The sequence below is a fragment of the Pristis pectinata genome, chromosome 3 (assembly GCF_009764475.1).
Source record: "Pristis pectinata isolate sPriPec2 chromosome 3, sPriPec2.1.pri, whole genome shotgun sequence".
Classification (NCBI taxonomy): Eukaryota; Metazoa; Chordata; class Chondrichthyes; order Rhinopristiformes; family Pristidae; genus Pristis; species Pristis pectinata.
The window spans coordinates 127,574,596-127,596,531 of NC_067407.1; the positions used below are offsets into that span (position 1 = coordinate 127,574,596).

The following is a 21,936-nucleotide window of genomic DNA, read 5'->3' on the forward strand; positions in this document are numbered from 1 at the left end:
GACATTGCAGCAGCATCAAATCCTAAAGCCTGCACTCGAACATCTTCAGTTCATGTTATGCAGGGGCTAACCATCTGAGACCTACTGTTCACTCTACCCTTTGTACTGCTGCTGTAGCACATCAGAGGATTCATGGTTCTTCAGTGGTAAAGATAGAAATCCAAAGAGATTTGAACTTGCACTAACCTAGTCATCATTTCATGAAAAGCAAAACATAGATGCTGGAATCTGAAATGAAAACACAAAATGCAGGACATACTCTGCAGGTCAGGTAGCATCTGTAGAGAGAAACAGATTTTCAGGTCAATGACCTTTCATCAGAACTGGGAACAATTAGGAATCAAGCAAGTTTTAATTTACAGAGGATTGGGGGAGCATGAGAGGGTGGAGAGAACAAAGTGAATGTGTGATAGGGTGGAGACCAAGAGAGGCTTTGTGATACAAACATTGGTGGAGCCTGCCGATGGTGATGGCTTGGTACTCATAACTGATTGGGGGGAGAAGAAGGTAAAAAGATGAATGAGAGCAGAGGAGGAGAGAGAATGAAAAATGATGCTGGGACTGAGATACAAATTGGGGAAGCAAAACAATTCAAGTCTGAAATAATGCAGGTCAGGTAGCAGGTGTGGACTTGAAAAGAGAAAGGTGTTAACTTTGTAAGTTGATGACTTTTCATCAGAGCTGGTCAGTGTAGATACAAACATGAAAGCTGGTTTTCTAAAATTGTTAAATTCATTGTTAAGTACAGAGGGCTGCAAGGTGTCTAGTCCATAAAGTTCCCCTGTGCTTTCAGTTGCCTGCCACTTTTAATTCTCTTTCACCTTCTACTCTGGCCTCTCTATCTTTGCAACTACACTGTTTCATTGAAACCCTAACATATGCATGAGGAAAAGCATCTTATCTTCAGACTAGGTATGTGACAGCCCTCAGTACTCAATGTTGAACTAAACAATTTCAGATGATCAGCCTTTTCTCTTTGTAGCAGATCTGGCTCATTCTGATGAAAGGTCATCAACCTGAAACATTAATTCTGTATCTGTCGCCATGGATGCTGCAGACCTGCTGAGTGTTTCCAGAATTCTCTTCTTATTTCAACATTTTACGGGAACTGAATTGCTTGTTACTGAGCCATTAAGAATGTGGCAAAAATCAGTGGTTTGATAAGGTCAGTGAACATATATGCCCAGTGATGCAGGGGAAAGTTGTGGGAATCTTTTCTCCAGTGGTTTTCTGGTAATGAAGGCTTTTGATGAAAGATTTATGAGTCATCTGTAATGAGTGCTAAGGGACAATTAGCTCACTAATGAAAGATTAAAGACTGCCTGATCTGTCAGTATTTCACTGGGATTTTCCCTATAGTGTGCAGCCTTCATATTCCCTCCAGTTTTATTACTGTGACTGAATGGCTGGCTTAATCATTTGAAACAAAGTTGTGTAGCGAAGGTATATGGCTTGAATCAGAATCAGGCTTATTATCACTGATATGTCGTGAAATTTGTTTCGCAGCAACAGTACAGTGCAACGACATAAAATTACTATAAATCACAAAATAATTAGTGCAAAAACAAGGAATAATAAGGTAGTTTTCATGGACCGTTCAGAAATCTGATGGCGGAGGGGAAGAAGACATTCCTAAATCCTTGAGTGTGGGTCTTCAGGCTCCTGGACCTCTTCCTGGATGGTAGTAACAAGAAGAGGGCATGTCCCGGATGACAACGGTCCCCAGTGATGGATGCCGCCTGCTTGAGGCACCGCCTCTCGAAGGTGTCCTCAATGGTGGGGAGGGTTGTGCCTGTGATGGAGCTGGCTGAGTCTACAACCCTCTGCAGCCTGTTACGATCCTGTGCATTGGAGGCTCCATACTGGCTGTGATGCAGTCAGTCAGAATGCTCTCCACCATAAATCTATGGAAATTTGCAAGAATTTTTGGTGACATACCAAGTCTCCTCAAACTCCTAACAAAGTAGAGCCACTAGCGTGCCTTCTTCGTGATTGCATCAGTGTGTTGGGCCCAGGATAGATCCTCCAAGATGTTGATGCCCAGGAACTTGAAGCTGCTCACACTTTCCATGTGTTCTCCCAACTTCCCCTTCCTGAAGTCCACAATCAATTTCTTGGTCTTTCTGACATTGAGTGCGAGGTTGTTGTTGCAACACCACTCAACCAGCCAAAATATCTCACTCCCGTATGCTGCCTCATTGTCATCTGAGATTTTACCAGTAATAGTGGTGTCATCTGCAAATTTATAGATGGTGTTTGAGCTGTGCTTAGCCACACAGTCATGATTGTAGAGAGAATAAAGCAGTGGGCTAAGCATGCATCCCTGATGTGTGCCTGTGTTGATTGTCAGCAAGGAGGAGATGTTATTACTGATCCGCACTGATTGTGGTCTCCCAGTATGGAAGTCGAGGATCCAGTTGCAGAGGGAGGTACAGAGGCCCAGGTTTTGAAGCATGTTGATTAATACTGAGTGGATGATGGTGTTCAATGCTGAGCTGTAATCTTTTTTTAATCAAAATATGTTGGTGGAATATAGTTTTAATGGTAGGACTCTTGGCAATGTAGAGGATCAGAGGGATCTTGGGGTCCGAGTCCATAGGACGCTCAAAGCGGCTGCGCAGGTTGACTCTGTGGTAAAGAGGGCATATGGTGTATTGTCCTTCATCGATCGGGGAGTTGAATTTAGGAGCCGTGAGGTATTGTTGCAGCTATATAGGTCCCTGGTCAGACCCCATTTGGAGTATTGTGCTCAGTTCTGGTCGCCTCACTACAGGAAAGATGCGGAAGCCATAGAGAGGGTGCAGAGGAGATTTACAAGGATGCTGCCTGGAATGCGGTGCATGCCTTATGAAAGCAGGTTGAGGGAACTCGGCCTTTTCTGCTTGGAGAGATGGAGGATGAGGGGGGGACCTGATAGAGGTGTATAAGATGCTGAGAGGTATTGATAGGGTAGATAGTCAGAGGCTTTTCCCCAGGACTGAATTGGTGGCCACAAGAGGACATAGGTTTAAGGTGCTGGGGAGTAGATATAGAAGAGATGTCAGGGGTAAGTTTTTTACCCAGAGAGTGGTGAGTGCGTGGAATGGGCTGCCGGAAACGGTGGTGGAGGCAGATACGATAGGGTCTTTCAAGAGACTGTTAGATAGGTACATGAAGCTGAGTAAAATAGAGGGTTATGAGTAAGCCTAGTAATTTCTAGGGTAGGGACATGTTCAGCACAGCTTTGTGGGCCGAAGGGCCTGAATTGTGCTGCAGTTTTTCTATGTTTCTATGTTTCTAAAATAAACTTTATTCATAATAAAAGACAAACTATATACAATTATAAAACAGTGCAAGCCTTTACATTCTTGTACAGCTCATTCATTAGTATTACCTTTTTATATAAAAAACAGCACCGATGCCACACGTGTGGCTCCCTGGGGGCTACCCAGTCCCGTATTTACAATATTTAGGGGCTTTCTCGCCTGACCCCGCCCCTCCCTCTCCAGTGGCAGAAGAACCCTAAACTGTAGTCCTTCCCCACCGAGCCTTTGCGTTGGCTGCACGGAGCTTCAGTGCGTCCCTCAGCACGTACTCCTGCAGCCTGGAATGTGCCAGTCAGCAGCATTCCCCTACAGACATCTCGCAGTGCTGGAAGACCAACAAGTTTCGGGCCGACCAAAGGGCGCCTCTCACCGAGTTGATGACCTTCCAGCAGCAGTTGATGTCCGTCTGTGTGTGTATCCCCGGGAATAGCCCGTAGGTCAGAGAATCCTCTGTTACGCAGCTGCTGGGGATGAACCGTGACAAGGACCCTTGCGTCTTTCGCCACACCCTCCTCGCAAACCCACAGCCTGCAAAGAGATGGGCGACCGTCTCGTCCCCAGTGCAGTCCTCCCGGGGGCAGCGCGCGCTGGGAGTGAGGTTCCGACCACGCAGGAAGGATCTGACTGGGAGGGCCCCTCTCACCACCAGCCAAGCGAGGTCTTGGTGCTTGTTGGTGAGTTCTGGCAATGAGGCATTCTGCCAGATGGTCTGGACAGTCTGCTCAGGGAACCACCCCACAGTATCCATTCAGTCCTTCTCCTGCAGTGTCTGCAGGATGTTCCGTGCTGACCACTGCCTGATGGACTTGTGGTCAAAAGTGTTGGTCTGGAAGAACTTTTCTGCAAAGGACAGGTAGTGCGGCAGCGTCCAGCTGACTGGGACGTTGTGTGGCCATGGGGCCAGGCCTATCCCTTGCAACAGCAGGGACAAGTAGAACCTCGGTACGTAGTGACACTTAGTGCTCACGTACTTGGGTTCCATGCCCAGCCTGATGCAGCCACAGACGAAAGTGGTCATTAGGATGAGGGCAACATTGGCGACACCTTTACCCCCATTGTCCAGGGACTTGTGCATAGTGACCCATCGGACCCGCTCCATCTTGGATCCCCAGATGAACTGGAAGACGGCACGGGTGATTTCCAAGCCAGAGGGGTGAGGAACAGGCCACACCTGCGCCAAGTACAGCAGCCCTGAGAGCACCTCACACCTGATGACCAAGTTCTTCCCAGTTATTGATGGGGAGTGCCATTCCCACAGTCCCAGTTTCTGCTTCACCTTCCCAATCCGCTCCCGCCAATTCTTGTTGCACACCCCAGCTCCTCCGAACCAGATCCCTAGTAATCGATAAGTAGCTTGACATATGTTTTGCTGTTGTCTAGGTGCTTCAAAGCAGTGTAGAGAGCCAGTGAGATTGCATCCACTGTAGACCTGTGGTGGCAGTAGGCAAACTGCAGCAGATCCAGGTCCTTGCTCAGGAAGGAGTTAATTCTAGTCATAACCAACCTCTCAAAGCATTTTATCACAATGGATGTGAGTGCTACCACGCCATAGTCATTGAAATCATGAAGAAATCATGCCTGCATTTGCCTGAGTGTTTTACACATTCAAAGAAGATGTGCACATATCTGATAATGTGTCCTGTCCATCTGCCTTATTTTTCTAATGGAAAGTGCTGATCAAATGTAGTTTTGGGAATAAATTTATTTGTGGTGACCTCATTGGTTCTGCTCCAGTGATGCATGGGAAATTGGAATTCACTTGGGAAGTGTGCAGGCTGTGCACACCACTCTCCATTCAAACTGTCACTTGGAATGAACGCCATGATGTCAGCACAATGATGTCAGCACTTTCATTTGAGAGTTTACTCCTGTCTTTTATTCCCAGGCTGTTCTCAGATCATTTTCTTTTACCTTCTCGGTGTTCTCAGTGTCTGTGTCTAAAATACTCGTCCCCCTTCTTCAAAACAAAGCTCTCTTTGTTTTCACTTCTTCCACTCTCAGAGTTCCCTTTTGCCCCTTCTTTTCCACGTACAGTGTGCAGTTTGCCATTTCATGAAAAAAATGGTTCCAGCTGTCTTCTGTTGCTACTTCTTGACTGACCTTTAGGAAGATAGCAAGGTGATTTTGATTGTTTCCTCCTGTGCGCAGGAGAATGACAATGGACATGCAACCTGCCGGTTCATTGAAAAGAGCTATAGACATACAGTATGGAAACGGGCCCTTCAGTCCACCGAGTTAGCACTGTCCATCAAACACACTTTTACACTAATCCCATTTTATTCTCCCCATGTCTCCATCAACTCCTCCCAAATTATACTACTCATCTACACACTAGAAACAATTTAAAGTGGCCAATTAACCTGACAGTCCCAGCATCATGTTTTATTTTCTCTCTATTTTCCTTACTCCTCAAAGTGGACTGTGAAATGATTTGGGACATTCTGAGATTGTGAAAGGTACAACATAAACACAAGTTGTTTCTTTAAGTTTTTGTCCGAATGCATCCAGCTGAATTTCATTTCTTGCCTATTTTCGCAATGCCTATCTAACGCAACAGAATTGTGATGCAAGTTATTTTATACCTTGTATTTTGAAAAATCTTTCAAAAGACGTAGGTCATGTTGACAAGGCCAGCATTTGTTTACTCATCCCTAATTATATTTTGAACTGAATTGCATTTCGCCTGCAGTTAACAGGAGCCAGTCCTTGGTGGATGATTTGTGACTTTTGCACCTGAAATAAATGAGTCCCAAGAGATTTTAACTCTGCTGGGCCATTTGTGGAATAGGTTAATCTTGAGAACAGACTGCCACACTGCCCCAAGGCACAATGGGTGTGGGGGTAAAGGTGGAATGAAGAAGGATGGAGGATGAATAGACAAGAACACATAGAAAAATAAAAATGGATATTAGTGTTTTGGATCTCTAATGACCACTAATCTTGACAGAAGTTGGATTAATTTGATGGGAAACTATCATATCATGCCCTGCCCTTCGTGAGCATACAGTCAGGTCAATGACCCAAGGGATTTTAACTGCTTAAGAGCACCATAATCTCATGTACCATCACCCCCTGTGGATGGCCCTTCTCCTTGCACTGGTTCTCATTCCTCATTTAATTTCTCTCAAACTGCTAGAGTGTCTCAGATTCATAGGATAAATGTTGCAATAACAGATGTCTTTATCACAACAATAAGATTAAAGGTTGCTCTGAATTCTTCCTTACTAAAAGAAAAATGTGGGCAGGGGACTTCTTGGAGATGGATGAGGGAATGGGGTGGCCGTCTGCATCCATTATATAATTTTGTTGTAAATACACTGTGAGTCCTATGTCAGTGGGATCCATGTCAGGTTTCTGGTAACAGGAGACTGGGAGCAAGGAGGCAGCAGGGTGACATAACTAGTAGGACTGCTGCTTCACAGTTCTAGCAACCCAGGTTCGAGCCTGACTTTCTGATGCTGTCTGTGTGGAGTTTGCCTGTTCTCCCTGTACTTTGGTTTCCTCTCATATTCTAAAGATGTGCGGGCTGGTAGGTTAGTTGGCCACTGTAAGTTGTCTCTGGTGCATGGGTGATGAGTAGAATCTGGGGCAGCTAATGGAAAAGCAGGGAGAATGAAGTGGAATCAGTGTAGGTTTAATGTAAGTGGGTGCTTTTTGGTTGACAAGACTCAGTGGGCTGAAGGATCTGTTTCTGTGCTCGATGATTCTAACCACAATGAAACATTTAGGTACTGTTTTTGCACGAGCAGGGTGATATGTAAGTCAATAGTTTTTACAAAGGGATTTTCTCTGCTCGTCACGAAGTAAAACTAGTTGCCATTTGCATTTAACGGGAACTGTGTTGTAAATCATTTTTCTATTTTTATTGTTTTCTTCTCCTTGTAGTTTGATGCCTCTGCCATCACAGCCACTGACGATGCTGGTGCAGCGTGGCCAGTCTCAGCAGTTCACCTTCAAACCCAAGTATTACAATCAGAAGTTTTATTCTGGAGCACATGCCGCTGAAGGTTCCCCTCCCCAAACTTCATCTGGATCCAGTTATCAAGGTTAGTTTTACTGTCGGATGTTTTTGAGACTTCAAACAGAGCGGGTTAGGCTAATACAAGGGCTCGGAAGTGACCTGATTAAATTCTGATAGGGATCTCTTCTCTTGGAGAGTGCATGTGTTGTCTTTTTCTGTCATCATAGCGCACAAGGATTTTGCTATTTGTTGGCAATTCAATGTTGGATATCCAATCATAAACCTGTGGGGGATATTGTAGTCACTAGATTTTCAGTGTGGGCATTATTGTCTTCCCACAGTTTGAGTTGTCCTGGCATCTGGAGTCAGTTACAATTGTATTTAATAAGAAAAATTGCTCCTCCCGCCTTCTAAGCAAAATAATGTGTTTTGTGTCATAGTTATATATAATCAAAATGGAGTGATTTGGGGCTGCATGGTCAGCTCTGCATTAAAATGACAGCTACAAACCATCCATATCTTTAATCTGATTGTTTGTAATACTGTTTTAGCCCTCTCTGAATCACTACTGCCCATTCCTTCCTTCTGAGTACCCCTTATATGGTTTGATCTTTGATGTTAGCACAGTCATTGTTCCCAATAAGGGTGGTGTTTAATTGAAGTCTTTGCTTCCCAACCTGGAAAAAATATTGAACAGCTAAATACCAATAATGACTTTCTGTTTAATTAAAACAAGTTTATGACAACATTTAAGCACACTTAAATATAGCACCATAACTGAGATAGTTTTGGGTGATGTTCATGAAGGCCCTACTAATGTTTGCTCTTAACTCAGTCCTACTGGATACTTATATGGCTGTCTGTAGTCTGGAGAGGATTGGTTAGTTTCCCTGTCATACTTAGTGACCATGTTGCTATAAGTGACTTGGATTCATTTTAAAGTGATAATTTGAATTTCGTTTATTCACTGCAGTTGCTTGGAAAAATTATAAGAAATTAATGCAGTTTCTGTTTCTCTGCTACTTAATTAGATTGCTTTCTAAGTAAATCAACTTTGTTGCTATACATTAGATTGCTGTAGACTGTTATGAGTCATAGTCCACCCGTTTTTCCTTACATCTAAGCACTGCATTCCTTAATAAGCTGTTTCTTTTGAGAGCGGGATCACATTGAAATAGATCTAGTGCTGTAGTATAGTAAGTCCTTAGTTTATTTGAGAGCAAGATAGGCTAACTTGCACAAAGGGGTTATCATGGATTTGAATTTCGGACGTTCTGGTTTCTGTCCAGAAGGTACCACTCTCTGTTCATTCACCCATTGAATTGTAAGGGAACTCAGTTAGGTTTTCAATATACAGGATACAGATGTGGTATGGTGTGATACTGAGGAAATTTCAGTCACAGTGGTCTGTGACTCTTCGCTGAGCATCGACTTTGGTATGAATATTTGCAATATGATTGCCAAGAGTTTGACTGAAGTGGAAACAGTTCAGTTGGACATTCATGAGGCCACTGCTCTCCTGTCTTGCTCAAAAGATTAAGCCTTGAGAATAAAGCAATAAATGAACAACTTAAAGAGAAAGCCACTCTGAGAGAGACTTTCTGTTCAATGCATTTTATCACAGCTGTTATCTGATTTTGAATTTGACTGGATTTTCTTTTGTTTTACTTTCCTTTCTGCCCTGCCCTATACACAGTTCTCAACCTAATGCCACTTTTCTATATATTTCTGTTCTTCGAACATCAATGGCTTCACTCTGAGGATTACAGAGAGGAGGGCACCTGGTCCCCGGCATAGGGTGCCAATGCTTACCAACACTTTAAGCTAGTTTTGTAAATGGAAAATCTGCTGCAGTTAGACAATACTGTACAGACTCATTGAGAAACGAAATTAAAATTCAGTTACTGTCTGCTATCTAAGTTAATTTTAATAGAACTGCTGATTTTTCAATTTTATTCAATCTGCTGACAGATAAAAGAAAGGCATGCATGTGGTGCCTTTCAGGATATGCCAAGATATTTAAACAAAACAACAATTTTTTTGAAGTCTTCTAATGGAGAAAATGCAACAATTAAACTCTGTACAGCAAGGCCAAAAAGGAACAGTGAATTAATGACCAACTGGCTTTTGGTAATGGTTGAGGGATATTTACTGGCCAAAACATCCTGATTATCTCTGAAATAGTGCTATGAGGTCTTTTACATCCATCCTTGGGTAAGGCAATGGGTCCTTAGTTTAATTTTAAACACAGCATCTCCAGCAGCGCAGTTCTCTACTGCACTGGAGTACTAGCCTTGAGTAGGTGATCAGGTAACTGAAGTGGGATTTATACCTGCAAACTTCTGGTTCCAAGGAAACAGTGCAACTATCTAAGCCTTCAAACTGACACCCTTGACACTAGAGCAGTGGTTACCAACTTTTTTCAATGAAAGCTGCACTTGTTCACAGTTGATAAAATATGTCTGACCCCCCCACCCCCATCCATGATGATGTCATAAGCTGCCCCTTTAAAAGGCATTTAAAGATTGCCTATGGTCATGGAAACTAGTGTGCAAATATATTTTTGTTTGTTTTTACGTGAGCTTTCTAAATAAATTACCATCATTTTATTAAAGCCTAGTGGCCCCATTTTGTTAAAGCCTCGTGGCCGCCCTTTAACCTTTGGTATATTCTCCCCCTCCACCCAGGGAGCCATTCAGCTTAGGTTGAAACCACAGTTCTCGGGGTTGGTCTGGAATTCTGCAAAGGAACCCTGACATTGCATCCAAATGTGATTCATAATGCAGTGTAGAACTTTATGTTGGTGCTGCTGTTACTTGGATAATAGGTAAGAACTCCTCTGAGCATCATAAGAGATGCGAATGTTGAAAGACAGTATGCTCTAAGGTTGTTGCTGTAATCCTCTTCCTCTCAGCCAATCCTTTGGGATCAAGGATGACTTGCTTCTACTTCAGTTCAGTGGGTTCTGTGATGATTGATAAGATCAATGTGGGAACTGCAAACTGTTCCACAGATAGGGCAGGATATGGTCGATGAGCAGTTTTGAGGTGGTGCAATTCTTGCATCTTTTGTGAAGGGCTTTTGCCTGCTTCCAACTCATGGATTTGAAGATCTCAAAACCAACCAATCTCCGGCTCCACTTTGACTGATCATAGAATATTTGATTGCATCTTGAATCTTTTCATTTGTTGACACAGTAATCTCTTCCTGTGATAGCACAAAAAGCCTCTTTCTGGGATCTGGTGTGAAGGGATATGGCCTACCCATTTGAGCCAATTTTGAGTGTAATAAGGACCTCATTGTGGGGCATGTTGATCTGTGAGAGGCCACTGGTGTTGGTTTGTTTATCCTTCCAATGGATTTGGAGGATTTGGCAAATGTAGCATTGGTGTTATCTTTCCAGTGTATGTTGAAGTACCTACTTAAGGTAGTTCAGTTCTCAGAAGCATGCAGGAGAGTAGGGATCATCGTTGAGAATTGTGTTTTGATCTTTAAACACCATTTTTCTCAATCGACCAAAGGCTATGGTGGCGGATGGTATATTTCATCATCAATGTCTGCTTTCACTGAGAGGTGGCTCTCAAGATATGAGAAGTTGTTCATATTTTCCAGTGTCTTGCTGTGAACCTTTATTGTCAGAGACTAATGTTGTACAGTGGGACAGGCTTTATCTTTATCTTTGTCAATGAGAACCTTTGTATTGTGGATGTTGAACGTGAGACCCATCCTCTTCTGTGCTTAAGTGAATGAGATGTCAGTATGGATGTACCAGAATAACTATATTTATGCAGCTTATCAAGACCATTTTTGTAGGGAGTTATCCAGCCTCCCCTTGGCCTATGGATGTAATTGTGATTGAGAACCTGTAGTGTTGGGAATTGTGATGTGATTTTTGAGCTCACTGTGGATGTGATGCTGTTACCTCAGTAAATTGCCCAGGTTTACAAATGATTTGCTCATTATCCATTGCTCCTATGATCCTATACAAATTTGCTGTTGTTTTGCTTTAGTTGTAGCAGAAGTACACTTCAAAAGGAATTCTTTAACCTTAGGACGTATTGAAGTCATGAAAGACTCAGTATTAATAGAAGTTTTTCTTAAATTTTAATTCAAAATTCAGCTGAATGTTTTTAAATTTCCTGTTGGGATTTTAAAAGGCAGCTCACCCTGCTATTAAAACATACTTGTCTCTTCACCAGAACCACAATATGAACATTGCCAAGTGACTTTATATTATCTCAAATTCCAATTCCAATGTTAAACATGAAAATACAATTGTTCTTTCTTTATTCAGGACTTCCTGGATGCCATTCCACGAGCTTCCTATTGTACAGACTTTTCGTGCATGGAATGTTGGTTTACAAATGTCAAGAAATTTATTATTTAAAAAAAAATAAGGTTGTGCATTTCTCCACGGGCTAGTAAGGGAAAACTTCTTCAAGTTCAATGCTTCTCCTGTGGGTCAGTGAAAGCAAAATGCTGGTGTGAGTATCAAAGGACAACAGTGACAGCCTTGGCTGAGATGTTTGCCCATATCTCCTTATCCCTATGTTCAAAAGGCTTGCTTGCATTCTGTAAGGTCATCCAAGAAGAACATCAATTTATTTAAGGTTGTGTCTTTAGGAGAAAAGAGAAACAAACTGGGTAGTAAGAGGCTCCGTAAATAATATTATCAGACACAATCTGATGTATGTGAATATTTAATATGGTTGAAAATTAGTTTTGTTTTACCAGTACGTCCTTTTTGGCACTGTGAAAATGCTCCATTTATTGTCCAGACTGTGATTGTAATGATGACAAAACTGTCAACTCTCAATCATTGCTCCATAAAACTGACAATAATTTATGGTGTCTGCACAGATGCATTCAAAGGTAGAAATTTGGAATTTGCTGTTAGTTACGCCTGCTCCTTGCCAAGGTGTATTGTTGTAATCATTGTGTGTTTTTGACAACACAGAACGGTCATTTGATGTTTAATTCAACTTCTGCACACTGTGCCTGCTGCAAAAGATATTGAAATTATTCAGCCTTGTTTGAATGAGGTATAACTGAGTCTTTCTTGGACTGAGAAACTAATCTTTATGTGTGGTTTGGCATTCCCTCAGAACAACGTGAATATTCCACAGATTTATTAAAGACTTTTTGTTATTTCAGGATATTTCAACTTCTTCCTTGTTTTATTCATTTACGGGATGTCACCCTAATTTCCCTGTGAACTTGGTGGCTGGCCAAACCGTATCATAGGGTACTAAGAATTAACCACATTGGTGAGTCTGGATTCATGAATTGACCAGACCAGGTAAGGATGGCACATTTCCTTTTCTGAAGGGCATCTGTGAATTTGGTCATTGACACTGATGCTAGCTTTTTAATCCAGATTTATTTAATTTACTTGATGAATCCTTCAGATTGGTTGGATGCTCAGCCTGCTTGATGACTTCACTGTTGCGAGAAGCTGCTGATCCCCCAGAGATAATGCAGACTGAAAGTCCTGCCAATACCAAGGGAATTGACGCTACAGAATCCGCTAAATCTTAGTTGGCAGCATTTTTTGAGGTCAACGTCAAATGCTCCTACTTTGCCGCTGACTGCAGAATCCGGGCCAGTAGATTTCCTTAAATATCTATTCCTAGGTCACTTGCCAGCTCCTTCTGATTTTTTTGTTGATTGTTAATAGGGCATCTTTCTTCTTTCACAGAAGCTAAAGGAATTCTGAAATGGGAAGCGTTCCACACACAATATTGCCTAATATAGCCTATTTATCTAATGGCAGCAAAAACACTTCTGTTTCCCAACTAATTACTTTTCCAGCCAAACAAGCAACAAAGAAACAATTTCTCTTGATGATGTTTTATTGCGGAAGACAATTATGTAACTATTGAAGCTCCCAAAAAAAACCTCTTATTTGCTATTTTATTGCAGTGAATGTGTTTGTACTTGGTGGAAATTTGAAGTGCTCAGTGCATTCAGGGATTGTCTCCTACGTGATTTCTCATGTGATACCTTGTGATCGAGGATGATTTGCATCCACTCCCATTCTGTGGGTTCTGAAGTGGCTGATGAGGCTGATTTGGGACCTGCAGATTTTGTATGAGTTGGGTCAAGTGATGCTTGGTAGGGTGAGTGGGAAGCTTATGAAGTTGTCCACTCCTTCCACTGTTTATACATTTGTTCCTGATACATCAGTCTGAGGTTCTCAATACCATCCAGAATCTTTCTCCTTTTTGAATGGTCATAAGCTAGGAATTCCCAGGAATCATTTGGGATGTTTGTATTTTTCAAGTGGATTTTGAGAACATACTTGAATCTTTTCCTCTGTCTGGCAAGTAATTTTGTCTCACAGTTTAGAATCAAGTGTGCATTTTGGGAATCCATGTTGGGCATGTGAATGATGTGGCCTGCCTAATGTAACTAGGGTCTCATTGCTGGGGATGTTGTCTGGGAGGAACACTGACATTCATTTGCTTATCCTTCCAGTGGATTTGGAAGATTTTGCAGAAGCAATGTTGGTGGTATCTTCCTGTTGTCTTGAGCTGCCTGCTGTAGGTAGTCCAGGTCTCAGAAGTCTATAAGATGAAAGGGATCACTGCTGTCGGTTGAACAAGAGTTTGAGGAGGTGTTTTTCAAATGCACTTTTCCTCAGTCAGTCAAAGATTATACAGGGACTCTGAAGGCACTGGTAAGTGTTATCATCGCTGAGAGGTGGATCCCCTATCCCAAGATATTGGAAGTGGTTCACATTTTCCAGTCTCTTCATGGACCTTTATTGTTGGAGGACAGTATTGTACAGCAAGGGCTAGTTGGTAGGGGACCTTTGTTTTGGAGTTGTTGAGTGTAAGGCCCCTTCACTTGTATACATCAGTGAATCAGCCAGTGATGATATGAAGCTCAAGCAAATCTAAGCATTGTCTGAATGCCGCATCTCAAATACTGAGGTTGAAATAATACATCATTGGGTGTAAACCACTTTGGGACTTCCCCAAAATGGGTGTGAAAGGTTCAGCATAAATAAGATGATATCTTTATTAGTCACATGTACATCGAAACATCTTTTGCGTAGAGTGTTCTGGGGAAGTTAGAACATAAAACGTAGAACGGTACAGTACAGCACAGTACAGGCCCTTCAGCCCACGATGTTTTGCCGACCTATATAAATATACCTACTCCCTGATCAAATTAACCCTTCCTTCCTGCACAGCCCATAACCCTCCATTTTACTTTCTTCCATGTGCCTATCTAAAAGTCTTTTAAATGTTCCTATTGTATCAGCCTCTATCACCAACCCTGGCAGTGCATTCCAGGCATCCACCACTCTCTGTGTAAAAAAAAACCTACCTCTGACATCTCCCCTAAACTTTCTTCCCCTGATGTCTTCTGGTACTGGCCATTGCTGCCCTGGGGATAAGGTGCTGCTGTCCACTCTATCTGTGCCCCTCATAATCTTACACACCTCTGTCAAGTCACCTCTCATCCTGCATCGCCTCAAAGAGAAAAGCCCTAGCTTGCTCAACCTTTCCTCATAAGACATGTTCTCTAATCCAGGCAGCATTCTGGTAAATCTCCCCTGCACCCTTTCTAAAGCTTCCACATCATTCTTATAATGAACACACTACTCTAAGGTTGGTCTAACCAGAGTTTTATAGAGCTGTTACATTACCTCGCGGCTCTTGAACTCAGTCCCCTGACTAATGAAGGCCAGCACATCATATGCCTTCTTAATCACCCTATCAACTTGCGCAACAACTTTGAGGGATCTATGGACTTGGACCTCAAGGTCCCTCTGTTCCTCCACACTGCTAAGAATCCAGCCATTAACCTTGTACTCCGCCTTCAAGTTTGTTCTTCCAAAGTGTATCACTTCACACTTTTCCGGATTGAACTCCATCTGCCACTTCTCTGTCCAACTCTGCATCCTGTCCATATCCTGTTGTAACCTACGACAACCTTCCACACCATCCACAACACCTCCAACCTTCATGCCATCTGCAAACTTGCTACCCCATCCCTCCACTTCCTCATCCAAGTTATTCATAAAAATCACAGAGCAGGGGTCCCAGAACAGATCTCTGCTGAACACCACTCGTAACTGACCTCCAGGCAGAATAATCTCCATCTACTACCATGCCCTTCCTTCTGTGGGCAAGCCAATTCTGTATCCATGCAGCCAAGTCTCCATGGATCCCATGCCTCATGACTTTCTGGATAAACCTACCATGGGGAACCTTGTCAAACGCCTTACTAAAGTCCACATACACCACATCCACCACTCTACCTTCATCAATTTGTTTTGTCACTTCCTCAAAAAACTTAGTTAGGCTTGTGAGGCATGACCTGCCCCTTTCAAAACCATGCTACCTATCCCTAGTAAGTTGAAAAATACAATGATGCTGGAGGCACTCATGTTTTTCATCTAGAGTGAGTTCCTCCAGCATCATCGTGTTTTTCATCTAGATTCCAGCATCTGCAGTCCTTTGTTTCTCCTGTATCCCTAATAAGACTATGCTTCTCCAAATACTCGTAAATCCTGTCCTTAAGAATCCTCTCCAATACTGACATAAGATTCACTGATCTATAATTCCCAGGATTATCCCAATTAACTTGTTTTGAACAAGGGAACAGCATTTGCCATCTTTCAATCCTCTGGTACTGCTCCTGTGGACAGGGAGGACACAAAGATCATTGTCAATGCTCCAGCAATCTCTTCCCTCGCCTCCTGTAGTAACCTGGGGTAGATCCTGTCTGGTCCCAGGGACTTACCTATCGTAATGTTTTTCAGAAGCTCCAACACTACCTCTTTCTTAACCTCAACATACTCCAGCACATTAGTCTGTTCTATGCTGACCTTACATTCGTCAAAGTCCCTCTCCCTAGTGAACACTGAAGCAAAGTATTCCTTAAGGACTTCCCCTACCTCCACCGTCTCCAGACGCATGTTTGCCCCTTTATCCCTGAATGGTCCTACTCTCTTTCTAGTCATCCTCCTGTTCCTCAAGTATGTGTGAAACGCCTTGGGGTTTTCCTTAATTCTACTCACCAAGGCCTTCTCATGTCCCCTTCTAGCTTTCCCAAGTCCCTTCTTGAGCTCCCTCCTGGTTATCTTATAATTCTCAAGAGCCCTGCCTGACTTTTGCTTCCTAAACCTTAAGTATGCTTTCTTCTTCCTCTTGCCTAAATATTTCACCTCTCTTCTCAACCATGGTTCCTTTACTCTACCATCCTTTCCCTGTCTCAGTGGGACAAACCTATCCAGAACCCCATGCAGGTGTTCCCTAAGCAGCCTCCATACTTCTTCTGTGCATTTCCCTGAGAATATCTGTTCCCAATTTACACTCCCAAATTCCTGCCTAACACTGTTGTAATTAGCCCTCCCCCAAATAAAAAAAACTCTCTCATATCATCTGCTCCTATCCCTGTCCATGGCTATATTAAAGGTCAGAAAGTCAGGGAGTTGTGGTCACTATCTCCGAAATGCTCGCCCACCGAGAGGTCTGTCACCTGACCAGGTTCATTGCCTCATACCCGATCCAGCATGGCCTCTGCTCTGGTCAGCTTGGCCACATACTGTGTCAGGAATTCTTCCTAGACACACCTAACAAATTCTGCCCCATCGAAACCTTTTGCACTGAGGAGGTGCCAATCAATATCAGGGAAGTTGAAGTCTCCCGTGACAACAGCCCTGTGATTTTTGCACATTTCCAAAACCTGCCTACTTATCTGCTCCTCAATGTCCCAGTGGTTATTGGGGGGCCTATAGAATACTCCCAATAGAGTGATCGCTCCCTTCCTGTTTCTGACTTCCACTCACACTGACTCAGTAGATGATCCCTCCGCAATGTCCTCCCTTTCTGCAGCTGTGATGCTATCTCTGATTAGCAATGCCACTCCCCCACCTTTTTAAACCTCTTTCCCTATCCCTTTAGAAGCATCTGAACCCCAGAACATCAAGCAGCCAATCCTGCCCTTTCAACAGCCAAGTCTCTGTAATGGCCACAACATCGTAATTCCATGTACTGATCCATGCTCTAAGTTCATCACTCTTCTTCTTAATTCTTCTCTCATTAAAGTAAACACATTTCAACCCATCCAACTGACTGCATTTATACCCTATCCACTGCCTATCCTTCCCCACAGTCTCTCTGCACAATGCATCTACCTTTATACCAACTGCTCCATCATCTGACCTAACACTCTGGTTCCCATCCCCCTGCCAACCTGGTTTAAACCCTCCCCAACAGCTCTAGCAAACCTGCCCGCAAGGACATTGGTCTTGCTCGAGTTCAGGTGTAACCTGTCCCTTCTGTACAGGTCATACCTTCCCCAGAAAAGGTCCCAGTGATTCACAAATCTGAAAACCTGCCCCTTGCACCAACTCTTCAGCCATGTATTCGTCTGTCATATCTTCCTATTCTTACCCTCACTGGCACGTGGCACAGGAAGCAATCAGAGATTACCACCCTTGAGGTTCTGCTTTTTTAGTTTCCTTCCTAACTCCTTATATTCCCTCTTCAGGGCTTCATCCCTTTTCCTATCAACAATCCTAAGGACAATCACACCTTTTTTAGCTAGGGCTCAGTAGGTAGCACTCTTGCCAATATGTGTTCAATCCCTGCTCCAGAGCTACTAAATAGTAGGCTGCCATCGTGGTAGAGTACTGAGAAGAGTGCTGCAATATCAGAAGTATTGTTTTTCAAATGACTTGGTGAACTGAGGCCCTGACTACCACTTGATTGGATGTTGAAGATCCCAGGGCACCACTGAAGGAGAATGGGGGAGTTATCCATGGTGCCCTGGCCAATATTTATTTCTCATTCAACATCACTAAAACAGATTCTTTGGCTCTTGTCACTTTAGTGTTTGTGGGAACTTGCTGTGTGCTAATTGGCAGTCTCTTTACTCATGTAACAACATTGAGAATATTTGAAATAATATCTCATTGGCTGTAAAACTACAGGGCCTTTCTCCAAAGGGAAGTGACATGAATTACTCCGTATAATTATAGTGTCATTCTGTCCTTTATCATTTTGGCCATTTGCCTGTCCTTTCTTTCAGTCAGTCAGTCAGTCAGTCTGTCTGACCCCAGTCATCAGGTGGGATTAGTATAGGTACGCTAGGTGCACAGCTGTGACTGATCTAGAGTGAACTGGGGACAGTCAAATAGCTTGGATAAATTATTTGTAAAAAGATCAATTACATTGACAAATTTCTGCCCAGCAGATGCAAATATCATCATTTGAAGGGGTGAACAAACTGGCATTTCAAACGGTGACATTTCTTATAGAAAATGTAAGGTGTTTTGTGGTGAAGTTTCATTCCTTTGCAATGCAGATAGAGGTCTCAAAATGCACTCTCGTGTAAGCAATGTCAGTTGCACACTTAGAATGCAGGCGTTTGAGATCTGTAAATGTGATAGATAGACTTGGATGACCATGTGAAGTATTGGGATAGACCATATTACTGATAGATTGTATTGAGCCTCATATTAAATTTCCTTTCCATCACTCGAACTGTGGCATTGTACTTCACCAGTTTGGGAAACAGATGTGGAATGCTTATGTAGATTGGCAATTGACAGCTTTCTCACACTTCCTGATACTACATGAAAGTAACCATCTGCATTAATAGTGAGGGCTGTGACATGAGGTAGAACAGATGACTCATGAATGACTGACCTTGGGGCTGAGCCATTTTGTTACTGTGCCCACATTAAAGTGCATTCAGGTGATAAATAGTTCACACCACATGCTGCAAGCATCGTGTGGCTGCCATGCTAGATCAAATTTGGGAGAGGGATCAACTTCAAAGGCTAACTTTTTGGAAACATTAGCTGAGACGGAGAAGCTGCTGAATAGATAGATACACCTGCAGTTCAAACTGTAAACACTTAAAAACATGTTCCTGGAAGGAGTAATCTCTGGACTTTTCATTTTGTTTGAATTTTGTACCAAAACTGTATTCAGGGCCATCCACTAATATGTCTTGTGATGATCACAATCTTCTGTTTAAAGGCAAACTTTGTTGAATGTACTCAATGATTACTTCATATCATCCATGATCAGGAGAGGTGAAATTCTTAACACAAAATTATTAGATCAGCTTTTATGAATCTTGACCATAATGACCTGTTATGCATAATTTATTCACAAAATTTCAAGTTTCATTTGCATACTAATTCATGCATGAATTAATTTCAGTGGAAAATATCTTCTTGTAGTCACATAATGTTAAATATCTCTTTTTGTGAGATGTAAATTTTTTTGTATATTATTAGAATTAATTGAAATCCCCAAAATGCACTCTCGTGCAGGCAATATCTGCTGCATAAGAAGGAAATTAGGAGGGCATAAAGGTGCCATAAGGTATCCCTGGCAGATGAGGTTAAAGGATATCGTAAAAGATTGTGTAAGTACATTAAGAGTGAAAGGGTAGCTTCGGAGAGAGTAGGTCCCCTTAAGGATCAATGTGGTAATCTATGTGTGGAGAAGTGGGCGAGGTCTGTATTTACCACTGTAAAGGACATGGAAGCTAGTGAGTTCAGGGGAGGGAACATTGATATCCTGAAGCGCATCAACATTACATAGGAGGAGGTGCTGGAAGTCTTGAAGCATATCAAGGTGGCTAAATCCCCGGGGCCTGACCAGGAGAGTCCTGGAATGTTATGGAAAGCAAGGGAGGAGATTGCTGGGGCCCTGGCAAAGATTTCAATATCTTTGTTAGCCATGGATGAGGTACCAGAAGACGGGAGGATAATGTTGTGCCTTTTAAAAAGGCAGTAGGAATAAGTCAGAGAACTAGAGGCTGGTGAACTTCCATCAGTGCTGGGAAAGTTATTAAAAAGGATTCTGAGAGACAGGATTTATTTGCATTTGGAAAGGTAAGGACTAATTAGGGATAGTCATTATGGCTTTGTGTGTGTGAAATCATATCTCATGAATTTGGTTGAGTTTTTTGAAAAGGTGACCACGACATTTGACGAGGTCAGGGCAGTAGATGTTGTCTTATGTGGACTTTAGAAAGGCCTTTGACCAGGTCCCACATGGTAGGCTGGTCTGTAAGGTTATAAAATATAGGATCAGGGGTGATATAGCCATTTGGAAACACAATTGTCTTGGTGGTTGGACACAGAGGGTAGTAGTGGAGTGATGTTCCACAGGGATTAGTGCTGGGTCCGCTGTTAGTTGTCATATAACACCAAAATTGGTGGTATTGTGGACAGTGAAGAAGATTGTTTAAGGTTATAATAGGATATAGATCAACTGGGAAAGTGAGTAAGGGAATAGCAGATGGAATTTAACTCAGGCAAGTGCAAAATTATGCATTTTGGGAAGTTATACTAGAGCAGGACATACGCAGTGAATGGCAGGGCCCTGGGGACTGTTGTTGAACAGAGAAATGTTGGGGTGCAAATACATAGTTCCCAGAAAGTGACAAGACAGGTAGACAGGGTGGTGAAGAAAGTGCATGGCATGCATACCTTCATTGGCTGAAGCACTGAGTACTAGAATTGGGACATTGTGTTACAGCTTTATATAACATTGGTTAGGCTGCACGTGGAGTATTGTGTGCAATTCTGGTCATCATGCTACAGGAAAGATGTAATTAAGTTAGAGAGGGTGCAGAAAAGATTCATGAGGATGTTGCCTGAATTGGAGAACTTGAGTTAGAGGTGGTATAGGCTGGGTCTGTTTTCCTTGGAGCAAAGGAGGCTAAGAGGTGACGTGATAAAGGTATATAAAATTATGAGAAACATCAAAGGGTAGATGGACAGAGTCTGTTTCCAATGGTAGAGGTGTCTAAAACTAGAGTGCTTAGGTTTAAGATGAGGAGAGGAGGTTTAAAGGGAATCTTTAAATTTACCTCTTAAATTTTAAAATTTTACTCATAAAGAGCAGTCGATATCTGGATTGAACTACCAGAGGAGGTGGTGGAGGCAGGAACAATAACAACATTTAAGAGATATCTGGACATGTAGTTGAATGAGCAGGGCATAGATATGGAATTAGAGTTTGAAAGTGGGATTAGTATAGAAAGGCATGGTGATCGGCAAAGGTGCAGTGTGCCAAAGAGCCTATTTCAATGCTGTATAACTCTATGACTCCATGAAATTCGGTCCAACCATCTTCTGATGACCACCATATTTAGAACATAAATCGAGTCCTTTATTGACTGCACTTGATATGGCAAACTTGATTTGAGCAATAGTGTAAAATGGCTGATAGTAATTTGGCAGTATTTTTAAATGGTGTTGAAATTGTTGGCAAAACCAGAATTTATTGCCTATCCTTAATTACCTTTGGGATGTTCTCTGGTAAATGTACTGTAAAAGTGTAGAGATTGTTTAGGAGCCACGCATGGGGTGTCCCACTGAGACAAGGAAAGGATAGTAGGGTGAAGGAACCATGGTTAACAAGAGAGGTGGAAGGAAGCTCACTTAAGGTTTAGGAAGCAAAAGTCAGTCAGGGCTCTTGACAATTATAAAGTAGTCTGGAAGGAGCTTAAGAACAGACTTGGGAGAGCTAGAATGGGACATGAGAAGGCCTTGGCAAGTAGGGTTAAGGAAAACCCTAAGGCATTCTACACATATGTGAGGAACAAGAGGATGACTGGGGTGAGGGCAAGACCACTCAGGGATAAGGGGGGAAAATATGTCTGGAGGCGAAGGAGATAAGGGAG

At 42.6% G+C, this 21,936-nt stretch overlaps 1 protein-coding gene across 2 annotated transcripts in view; it reads left to right on the forward strand.

Annotated features, from left to right (window-relative positions):
- ltbp1 (latent transforming growth factor beta binding protein 1) overlaps positions 1 to 21,936 on the forward strand; it is a 399,304-nt gene that overhangs the window by 85,122 nt on the left and 292,246 nt on the right. For both annotated transcript variants that reach the window (XM_052011302.1, XM_052011303.1), the window contains exon 4: positions 7,191 to 7,351. In XM_052011302.1, coding sequence (XP_051867262.1) covers positions 7,191 to 7,351 — 161 coding nt within the window. The remainder of the gene's footprint in view (positions 1 to 7,190; positions 7,352 to 21,936) is intronic.